The sequence below is a fragment of the Nomia melanderi genome, chromosome 11 (genome assembly GCF_051020985.1).
Source record: "Nomia melanderi isolate GNS246 chromosome 11, iyNomMela1, whole genome shotgun sequence".
NCBI classification, from domain to species: domain Eukaryota; kingdom Metazoa; phylum Arthropoda; class Insecta; order Hymenoptera; family Halictidae; genus Nomia; species Nomia melanderi.
In genome coordinates, this window is record NC_135009.1 from 8,441,079 (window position 1) to 8,452,953 (window position 11,875).

The 11,875-nt window shown below is 40.9% G+C and overlaps 1 protein-coding gene across 4 annotated transcripts in view; it reads right to left on the reverse strand.

The window, feature by feature from the left end:
* Positions 1–2,677: 2,677 nt before the first annotated feature.
* E23 (ABC transporter G family member E23) overlaps positions 2,678–11,875 on the reverse strand; it is a 195,540-nt gene continuing 186,342 nt past the window's right edge. For all 4 annotated transcript variants that reach the window (XM_031984980.2, XM_031984984.2, XM_031984983.2 and 1 more), the window contains 3 exons: positions 9,853–10,067; positions 7,014–7,222; positions 2,678–4,695 (listed from right to left, as the gene is read on the reverse strand). In XM_031984980.2, coding sequence (XP_031840840.1) covers positions 4,503–4,695; positions 7,014–7,222; positions 9,853–10,067 — 617 coding nt within the window. In that variant the 3' untranslated portion in view covers positions 2,678–4,502. The remainder of the gene's footprint in view (positions 4,696–7,013; positions 7,223–9,852; positions 10,068–11,875) is intronic.

Genomic DNA, 11,875 nt, shown 5'->3' on the forward strand with positions numbered 1-11,875 from the left:
ATCGGAGAAGCTTCACCGTTATCTAACGCGTATCTCACGCGTGCTTAGTGTACACGCAGCTTTTGGAAAAAAAGGAAAAAAAAGAAAACAGAAAACGGACAACGGACAACGCACAGCGATCCGTTTTCACCGATACCTCCCAATCTCGATTTTTCTGTCGCAAACAAGGACGCCGCTCTTCGTTCTTGGTAAATATCGACGCGTGTGCGCGCGTGTATACACGTGTAACGATATCTCCTGTAGTATCACGTGTACGTGTGTTGCTTGTACGAATATACAGTCCCGTGACTCAGGAGAGGAAAAATAATCGCACAATCCTCTCCCCGTTTACCCCCAAACTCATCCCTTTTGTTCCCCATCCCACTTTCCGCGCTACTCTCTCAATTCTTCTCTTGTTCTTGCTCTCTCTTTTTGTATAATTCGAGCGACGGGTCAAACGAATCTCGATTACATGGCATCACACGTGTGCTATTGAAATCATCTCGGCACGAGATTGCAAAAGAACGAAAAAAGAGAAAAGAAAGAGAAAAGAAAAAGAAAAGAAAGAAACGGTTGCGTGCCTCCTCGTTCAGTCCGTAGATTCACATGTACATGCGATAGTATAATAAAAATAAAAATAAAAATAATAATGATAATAATAATAATTATTGTAACTTTATATATATATAATATTTTGTTTATATATATATATTTGTTTATATATATATAATTTCTATTTACACAAGGTAGCCAATGAATTATTACACTGCTAGTTTCAAATGGCTCGTTTTTTCTTCTTTTTTTTTGGATCCCCGTTCATAACGTGTCGAGCTCATAGAAAAAACATCACATAGATACGCCAGAGACCAACAAATGTCCTAAAAATGTCGATTCGTGGGTCCTGGACCTCATTCCTCCATTTCCTGCCCGTGTCCCGCGAGCTAAATCAATTGGCGATTAATAATTACATGCTCGCGGCGACGCCTAAACGATTTTACCTAGAACAAACGTTTCGTTCCGTCGATACTCGAGTGTATTGTGTGTATGTGTGTGTGTGTGTGTGTGTATGTGTGTGCGACACTTTCAACTTTATCTCGATCCTCCGAGTCTTACCCGCAATATTCGATTTTTCTCGCATTCATTCCCATTCACTCTCCGTTCTCGTTAAGATCGATCTATTACACGCTCCTCTTCCGAGGAAAATTGGCAGCCCATAAAAAAAGAACAGAAAGAAAGAAGAGAAATGAAGAATCGCTCTCGTTCGCGCACACATTCTACTTTTCTCTCCCTTTCGCTCGCTTGCTTATTTTACAGCGACGATACGTCGATAATAAGAAAGTACTATAAGTGGTAGTAGCAGTAGTAGTAGTAGTAGTAGTAGTAGTAGTAGTAGTAGTAGTAGTAGTAGTAGTAGTAGTAGTAGTAGTAGTAGTAGTAGTAGTAGTAGTAGTAGTAGTGGTAGTAGTAGTAGTAGTAGTGGTAGTAGTAGTAGTAGTAGTAGTGGTAGTACTATTAGCAGTAGTAATAGTAGTAGTAGTAGTGGTAGTAGTAGTAGTAGTAGTAGTGGTAGTAGTAGTAGTAGTAGTGGTAGTAGTAGTAGTAGTAGTAGTGGTAGTAGTAGTAGTAGTAGTGGTAGTACTATTAGCAGTAGTAATAGTAGTAGTAGTAGTGGTAGTAGTATTAGCAGTAGTAATAGTAGTAGTGGTAGTAGTAGTGGTAGTAGTAGTGCTAGTAGTATTAGCAGTAGTAATAGTAGTAGTGGTAGTAGAAGTAGTAGTAGTCTCACGTTCCGAGTCAATCCGAAAAGTGAAGAAGACACAGCGGCAAGGGGAATTTTCCATTCAGGATGCTCGTGTCAATAGCTGTAGAAGAACAGTTAATGTTATTGGCCGATCCGCGTGACGAACAAAATAGATGGAACAGATCGTTTCGTCGAGGTGCGGCTACTATATTTCCTGAAAAGACTGAGGTGAAGTGTGCGGCCGCTTCTCTTTGCTCCTGTGCACTTTTAGCTCTTAAGATTCACTCAGGGCGCGAGAGCTGTACAGTAGTAGTAGTAGTAGTCGTAGTCATAGTCGTAGTAATAGTAGTAGTAGTAGTAGTAGTAGTAGTAGTAGTAGTAGTAGTAGTAGTAGTAGTAGTAGTAGTAATAGTGGTAGTAATAGTAAGAGTAATAGTAATAGTAATAGTAATAGTAGTAGTAGTAATAATAGTAGTAGTAGTAGTAGTAGTAGTAGTAGTAGTAGTAGTAGTAGTAGTAGTAGTAGTAGTAGTAGTAGTAGTAGTAGTAGTAGTAGTAGTAGTAGTAGTAGTGGTAGTAGTAGTAGTAGTAGTAGTAGTAGTAGTAGTAGTAGTAGTAGTAGTAGTAATAATAATAGTAGTAGTAGTAGTAGTAGTAGTGGTAGTAGCAGTAGTAGTAGTAGTAGTAGTAGTAGTAGTAGTAGTAGTAGTAGTAGTAGTAGTAGTAGTAGTAGTAGTAGTAGTAGTAGTAGTAGTAGTTGCAGTAGTAATAGTAGTAGTAGTAGTAGTAGTAGTAGTAGTAGTAGTAGTAGTAGTAGCAGTAGTAGTAGTAGTAGTAGTAGTAGTAGTAGTAGTAGTAGTAGTAGTAGTAGTAGTAGTAGTAGTAGTAGTAGTAGTAGTAGTAGTGATAGTAGTAGTAGTAGTAGTGGTAGTAGTAGTAGCAGCAATGAATAGTAGCAGTTTATCTTACCATCTACGGCGAATATCTTTAAAATGTAGCAACTCTTCTGCAGTAATAAAAGTAAAAAGAAATGTGTACTCTGTGTAATTTTCGCGCGCGCGCGTGTGTGTAGGTACGTATTGTCTCGTTCCCTCTCTGTGTATACGCGTGTACATCTAGATAGTCGCTAAAAAACGAGGGTTAGGGGTGGGTTGGACGTCCAACCCCTTGCCTTGTATCCGCTAAGCCTAAAAATTGATCGGTCCTCTACGTGTGTGTGTATTGTGTTCTCCTTCCCTCGCACACATTTTCTCATTCTCTCCCACCCATTCTCCCTTTGCGTGTATACGTGTATATATGCATTTCTATATTCCGTTCGCAAATGTAAGAAATGGTACTTCGTAATATATGTTATGTATACAAACGCGATTTCTTTTTCATATTTTTCAGTCGGTGATGCGGCGACCCGACGCCGCGTCGATTTTTCTTCCCCCAAAAAAAAGAAAAAAAGAAAACAGAAACGCAGCCAGCCCCCCTCACTCCTCTCCAGTAACGTTCTCACTGGTTTCGTTCTCTGTTTAAACACACTTCTCTCACGTATCTCGTTTCCCCGGGTCCTGTCCCGCTGTTCCCTATCTATTATACCCTTCTTGCCGCAAGAAAATTAAACGAAAACAAAATGTAGAAAGAAATTGAGTCGACCAGTCGCGCGTCACCCATTCACTCCGCCTCCCCGTTCACTCGCGTCCATTCACTCCAAAGTCGTCCAACCTCTCCGTTCAGCGTGATATATAAAGAGTCTCTACGCGTGCGATTTCGTATATCCGTTCGACGATATGCGCGTCTCGGCCGCCGCGCCACCGGAAACGCGGACATCTCCGCTGCGAGGATCCCGCGCGCGTCGTCGTCCTCCGATTCCTTCTACGGTTCGTCCCCTAAATTTGACTCCATTTCACCCGTCGTTTCTCGTTTCGTCTATCACATGGCCTGGCGAGAGGTATTCACTGTTTTCTGGCGGTGTGTGTGACCGGTTAAGAAAAATAGTCGCTAATCGGTAATTAAAATAGTGCTACGACGAACTTGCTGGTCTGCCTCTGGAAGCTGATCCTTCTCTGGGATCGGAAGAATCGATGGGCTTTGATCTCGAGAACATTCGATTTCGAAAGCAGCATTCAATGGATGATGCATACTCTATTATTAGACTATTTGAATCCTCTAACAAGAATATTCTCTTCCTGCTTCGTTCATGAGAATATTACCTGGGCTCAGTAGCTATTCTAGCTTCTACTCCCAAGGAAACGACTCAAAGTATTTTGAATTACCAATGGACACGCGTTTCTGGCGAGAGTAGATCCTCGATAGCATCTTTTCCCAACATTTTCTATAGCTCTTAGAGCAACCATCCATCAAAATTGCTAAATGGATATTAATCGAGCTACCTTCCAGAATGTTCCGAGACAATCGAACAACCTAAAGGTACCATCATGGAACAAAATCATTCCAAATCCTCTACGTCAGCTTCAGATCAACGTACTCTATTTTACACCTACAAGACCCTTTCAAAGCGAGAATCGTTTTCTCAGAGGCAATCAGCAACGCTCCCCGTACAGTCAACACCCTATTCTCCTGTAAAAATAAACTTTCGCTGTCTGTGTCTGTTCTCTTCGGATACTGCGAGCTACGTTTTTATTTTCCCGCAACGCGAAACGAGGGGTGATGGCCGTCGGTTTCATTCGTTGTTCCCGTTGGCGCGGCGGGGACCGTCGCTGCGACGTCCGTCGATCCGTCAACGATCGTGGAACGGTGTGGCGAGTAGTCTTCATGGTTCCCCAGACACGCCGGCTCACTTCGGCACGCGGTAGTAGCGGAGGACCAGGTAGCCGAGGGTGCGGAATATCACCAGGAACGCGAGCAGAACGGCCGTGTTCGCCCAGAGTGGAAGACCGGAGCCCCTGCTCCCTTGGTTCTCCAAGATGGCCGACACTGGTATCGTGGTGGCGTTCCTGCACTCCGGGAACTTGCTTGGCTGCGAGCATCTGTCGTTTGGAAAAGGACAATCGATCAATGTTACACGATCTTTCGTTCATTTCTTCCGACTTATACATTCTAACGACCGATTTAATTTGGAAACTTGAAATGGACACTAAAATCGTGGTAAATTTTCTATTGAATTCTCCAACAGACTACAGAATTTCTCCATTCAAGATCACTGAATTCAGGATTCTCGAAGCCAACTTCTAAGTAATTAATATTCCTGATTATCCTCTTAACCAAGGAAAACCTAGTGTTCTAATTCAGTCACCGCGTGCAGGGATCAAGACTGACGTTTTGAGTAAAAGCGATCACTGAATTAGTTATCGCATTACATCCAATTTCCGTTGATTTCACGAAAATACATATGAATCTTTCTAAGGGTACTTATTTATTTCTGTTACCGTTGACTAACACCTTGAGTGCCGCGTGTACCATTTTCGGTACACGTCGATTTTTCTAAAATGTTCTTTGTGAGTGGCCGCGGTTAGTAAATAAGCAATATCAAAATATATATAGATCACCAGTAATTCGAATATAATTTTATAATTCATTTATACAATTCGTACGTTTTATAAGTAAGAGATAATCGAAATCTCCCGTGGTATGAAACGTGTTAAAATGCAAGTGCCCCTCTTTTTCGACTCGGTCGCTTGTCCGATTAAACGCATCAACCTTGGCTAACCCGATAAGCGCGCGGTCGTCGCGGGTGATTAGACGAGGTTCGTCAATCCCGCGATCTCCGGTCGGACGGTTTCGAGAGGCCGGGAATTGAATAATGCATCGTGCCCGTCGCGGTTCAGGTTCATCCAGTATTTAAACGGGTCGTTCTCCTCTCGCGCAATTAGCGACGCGAGCGGTAGATACGTCGAGGACGCTTGCGGATTTCCCACCCGCCATTTTCATTCAATTACCGCGATCGGCTTCGAGAATTGAATCCCGATTGACCTGTGTGTCCCGCATGGTTTATGTGCGAAGTCGCGTTTAAATTCTCGTTCGTCATAGAAAAATGCGGGACGGAAGGGAAAACGGATTTCGAATATGGTCCATAATTATGAATCGTATTTTCCTGTGATATTTCAATTAAACGAGCGAATCTGATTACACATTACCGATGATCATTCAAATGGTTGCTTCGGCTAGGAACTACTTTTTGTAATCGTTACTACCGATTTACAATTGAAATTGCGGTGATGGCTTAGAGCAGTGTTTCCCAACCTTTCTTGTGCCATGTCCTACCTAAGCCTTTCTAAAATTCTTATTCCCCTCTATGTAACATATATATAATTTTTAATATTATATTATAATATTTCTATAATATTTTTGCTATTTTGTTTACGTGCGTAAATATTGTGACATATATATGAAGTAACATTTCAAATTTCAAATTGCCCACCTTAAAGATCAAATTGCCTCCCTATGGGGCGACGACCCCACGTTGGGAAACACTGGCTCAGAAATACCCATAGCAACTATTGCTGGTATATTTCTTTTTATCGGATTAATCATTATTGTTTCTTCTAATATTAAAATCAGTTACAACAAGTACCAAAGAGTCTAAAAAAACAACTCATTACGCTAACAATCGTAAGATACAATGAAAATTGTGAAAAGTCGAAAGAAATTAAGAACTATGCGTCGTCTTCCGATTCAATTTCAAATTCCTTCGATATTAACCTCTAATCGTGGGCAACGTGGAATTGGCTTTCTAAGTATTTTCTAAAATATTCCCGCTGAATTGAGCTTTAACACCTTTACCAGAATATCGTATCAGTCTTGTGGCGTAAACTTTAAATTAAATTTGATAAAGCGTTATTCATTTTTCTCAAACATAAATTAAATTTTATTTTTCTATTATCAATAGTTATGGAGTAAACATATACATAGAATAAGCATCAACATTTCTCCCTTTTCTAATCAATTATTAACAATAAAACAGTTGTATCGATCATAGCTGAGAAATAAATCGTAAAGCAAGAGGTTAACTTCTCTCGAGTATTTCATCATACTATCAGTTATCGACTCTTCATTTTATTAGTCCCGTTAATTAGTTAGTTTCTATCTAATTCTTAAAACGCGCCTGCGCAACGAATAAAACTAGCCATCACATTTCATACCGAAAAGTCGAAAACTCAGCCACAGTTAACGAGGAATTGACTGCAATCACCTTCAGATTCAATTACAGACCACCGTAAATCGAGTCTTAATGCGTAATCAGATTATATTCCAAGCTCGTCTACAAACGAGACCGTTCCTGGCTAATCGGCATGCGAGGAGATTGGAATCGACGCGTCGCGCGTCGCCGGTTCTTTCGTCTACTTACGTGATCGGCTCGCCGACGCCGAATTCCAGGATTTGCATGTTCTGATAGGCGTAGTGCACCATGCTCGCGTATTTGGCCCACGCGAGCCACGGCGGTACCGCGGTCGCCAAATACCCGCCGAGCAGCTGCGTGGCGAGCGTGTACAGCGCTGACGCCGTAATGCTCACCTGGAGGTCCAGGCAGCAGGCGCCGACGAAGAATCCCACGCTCTGCGAACAGAAGGTTCGAATTTCGCCGTGTGCTCAATTACGACGAGGTGTTTGTCAACTGAGATCCGCGACCCGTCACGTGACCTCCGCGATAAATTACCTGTACGAACGGAACATTCGCTGGTGAGCTCTCTAGCCAACGATCGAGCGTTAACGCGTTGATAAGAAGAAAACTGATGTCGAATCGAAATATTTAAACAAGTAAATAAATAACAGTGTAACTTAAGTGTTGCGATACTAAATCGTTAATAATCTGTTCAAACACGATTTACTTTTGTTATGAGAGAATAAGTAACATTATACGGAACGCTTAAAATCTTCATCAACATGTTAATGCCTGTTCATGTTCGATCGTTACGAGATGGATGGTTGGACTGCGAATCTTTTCGCAAATTCTCATTTTTAGAATTTTCCAATGGCCATAAATTTCGTTTTATTATCCTAGGATTTAGAACAATAAATAGATATTGGTATAGGGATTTGAATGTTTGAGCTGTTATTCGGTTTGCGATAGTAATTGTCTACAAGCACTGAAGTTTTTGTGTTTTCAGGGATATTCATTGTTAAAGTTGTATTTGAACCAATGTTTCTTTTGATTACTCTACAGTTGGAAACTACATTTTGCTATCTTTTGCATTCCTTTGTCTCAAAATACTTGTACGAAGTGCTACACTTTTCAAAGATACTTCGCGTGTAAAAGATATTGAAAGATTCTACAATCGTTCTGCTAATGATACCAAAGTTGCAAACACAGGATTGAAGCACGTGCGTTAAACGATGCTAATAGAGAAGTTCTACGGAGTTCCAACGTTCATAAGGATCTGCTAACAAGTTCATCGGTGATCGCCGGAGTTCGTCAACATCTGATCTCGGACCCCGACGCGTATCCGCCGCGTTTGGCGACAGCGGACGGCGTTGTCTTGTGAAACGCGAGAGTTACTCATTCCCGTCAATAGGCAGGTAGGTGGTTTTGAAAGTAAATCGCAACCGCCTTTCATGCAGGAATGACTTAGCGTTGACTGTAGGTGGACAGTGTCGAGGGCTGGAAACGGAAGAGAGAAGGTGAAGGGGAAAAATGGTGAAAGATTGGAAAAAAGGAAAAGAGAAAGAAGGAAACCGTGCAATTCTTGATCCTTACTCATACACCGTGTGTCGGTTAGGTATTTTATTTCTCAATGACTCTTACCGGTAATTTATTTTTCTTTCTTTCACCGTGTGTCAGTCATAGAAATATTATCTAAGCGTTTACTTTAATCATGAAAATTTGAAAACTGGTTACCATAGAGATTTGAAAATTAATCACTATGGAAATCACGGAGATAAATTGTCGTAGAAATTTAGAAATTGATTGTCATAAAAATCTTAGGAATTTAATTGTCATAGAAATCGTAGAAATTTGGAAATTAGCTATCATAAAAATTTAAAGATTAATTACCACAGAGTAAGACAGAGTAAGAGACAATTAATGATCAAGAAATCGTAGAAATCATAGAAATATAAATTATTTCTAATTGAACAAATATCATTCGTCTGCAACCTTGCGTTTCAACTACGAAACTTTGATGTCGTCGATCAAACGACATTCATTCCCAAAGGGTTAACGCACTGTAACGCAAAGGCTTCAGTAACAGCGTGAAATCCGAAAATTATGCACAAGTGTTTCGTTTCCGCGTGAGTGCATCGGCGACGACCGTTCCACGGGAGTCAACGTTCCCCGCGGATCCAGAACACTGATTATTCGCGCGGAACTGCACGCTGGCTGTCTTTACGACTTCCTCTCGCAATAAAATTAAGTAAAACCGCTTCTAGTCGGTGAAACGCAGCCAATAATAGTCTTCTAACGTCTTTGTTTCGGATAAGATGGATTCGCGTGAGCATGGCCGGCCGGGGTTTACGACCGTGCGTGTTAATCGACGCGCCACACTGCGAGAACACAGACCCCGGTTTTATATCTCTGGTTTCTCTGCTTTCGACCGATGCGGCGGAAGTGAAAGTTTTTCCTTTTTTTTTATCTTATCAACCATTCGCTCTATCGAATCAACATTATTCTTTATTCGACTCGCGGACTAATTATTAATTTCGATGATTGCGAAGGTCTTTTTTCTGCCACTGCCAGCAAAAGAATGATTGGGATCGGTTAGTAAGGAACAGGAATACAATGGAATGTTATTTTCTACATTCACAACTGGATTTCACTCTCCTTTGGTGGATCTTCGTAAATTGTAAACTTTGGAAAAGATTCGCGGTCTATCGATGATAACCAGTGACATCCATTACAATTAAATATATTTTACGTTAAATATATACTCTTTCAAATTGGACATCTGATTTATAGTATCATTCTTTTTAAATGATTAATATAATATTGCGATAAAAATCTTGATAGCGAAAGAAAATATTTCAAAATTCTCGTCGCAGGATGTTACAGATTTTTCAACCCCTAAAGATGTATACTGTTAATTATATGCTACCCATTAAAATTGGTCACTTCTTTCGTAAATAGTTAATATAATATTGCGATCAAAATCCTAACAATGATGAAGACGTTTTAATTCTCACCGTTGAATGTTACGTATTTTTCCACCCTTGTCACATCGAATATCGAATTTTTCTCGATGGTAGCGACTTACCTGCGCGACAACGGTGTTCAGCAAGAGGAACGCCAGCAGGGTGACGAAAACTGCCGGACTGTGGAAGCCCAACATCGGGTAACTAATGACATGGTAGACCGCGGGCAGGGTGATCGTAAGAGGTAGCTCGCCGACCATTTTCGCCAGGTAATAGGCCGAGAGCCGATACGATCCCGACAGCCGCTCCTTGTTGATTACCTCGCGTTCAGGAGGAACTGAAACCCAGAAGTCAGCTCGTGTCACTTTAAAATGGAAACACAACCCTGGTCAGGTTTTATAACATCCCTCGTTGATACCCTTAATTTCTATCCTTTCGCCTAGCTTTATCTTGTTCCATTTGATTAATTTCATTTGACTTTTGTTCCTGTTTCTCTGATTCAATTACTGATAATAAAATTATTGAAAATTGAAATTATTATTCTGGAATTTTCATTGATATTAATCTTTTGTAAAATTGTATTTCGAAGATCTAGCATTAATCTTTAAGGTTTACTAAGCCTTAGCACTAGACTCTATGTTCCTTCAGTTCCAAATAGAAACTTTTAAGAAAAATACATTCATTTTCACAATATACGTTAACTAATTTACCATTTTTAACGACAATGATAATTTTGAAAAACATGCTATTCTAACTGTCGAAGAAACAGGTGGTTATTACTATATCGATTTTATTTTATTGATACTGAAATCTGCGGTTTCAAGGCGATAGCATCGGGAATTGAAGAATCAAACAGTATCTTGTGCTCGTCAACTTTTGCACAAAACTCAAGCCGGTTTTATATTCAATCAAACATACTTTAATTATAACAAACATTAATTGCTTCTACAATCGAAGTATAATACGACTTATATAGTATTACTAATATCTCTATTATTACTAGCAATAATACTCGATACTCAAATTGAAAGTCTTCCAAACAACACGATCCCTTTCCCTGCCACTCCATATTCTACCCCTACGAACGATCCCCATCAAATTCCACAACTCGCGTCAATTCAATCACGCCTCGACGCAAACATATATTCGAATTCCTCCCCAGTCGTCACCCAGATATCGATCTTCGTAAGACTGGGGGAAGTCAAAACACACGGAAAAAAGGGGTAAAACGATCCCCCTCGCGAGAAGGAAAGGGGATCCGGTACAATAAATAAGTAATAATATGAACAATGAGAGTAAGGGGGCGCAATAAAGATCGGTATCGGCGGTGGGAGCGAGCGGTTACGGACGAGCCGAACGCAGAGATACGGCCGGGGAGCCCCGGGGCCGGATAAAGGTGACAGATCGCCTCGAACAAAGGGCAGTAAACGATAAAACAGGAAAAGTTAATGGCCGTTCCCCACCCCGACTATTTTAGGAGTCGCATAACTTAGGCATAGAAGTTCGCCACTAGGCGGACTAGCCGTGCGCCCCGTGTGCGCTACCTTCGACGTTTTACAGTGGCCGTCACTTATCCGCGTAGAAAACGAGACACGACGCGACGGTACAACAGGCTCCAGAGAGCTCGAATAGACCCGGCCAGTTCTTGTCCAGTTGTAAAACAGAGTTTTAGCGTCCTCCCTTCCGAGAGCCTTTCTCTTCCCCTTCTGATTTTTCTTTTTCTTCTATCTCTCTTGTTTTTTCTTTGTTGCCTTCGACTCTGCGCACGGACTATCGACAAGTGAATGGAAACTCGAAGGGTTTTGTGTTGAGTTTTAGGTGAAACTGAGCCGATGGCTCCTTGCCTTGTGAGTTTTCAAGGTGCTCGCGAGTTCTGGGGACTATCTTCTTTTTAAGGAATAAAATATTAATGTTAATGCGATGGTAATATAAATGATAATGGTAATGATGATAATAAAATATTAATAATGTGTTGCAGTGTTAAGTAGATACTGAGGGAACTTATTAAATTGAGGGGTATTTCGTTTTGAGAATGTCGCTTGGTGGTTCTGTGATTTCGAAGGATTAACTTACTAGGTCTATGCGAGAGAACCTGGTTTTGTAGGAACGATATGATAAAGTGGGAGATCGATTTTTGTAAATTCA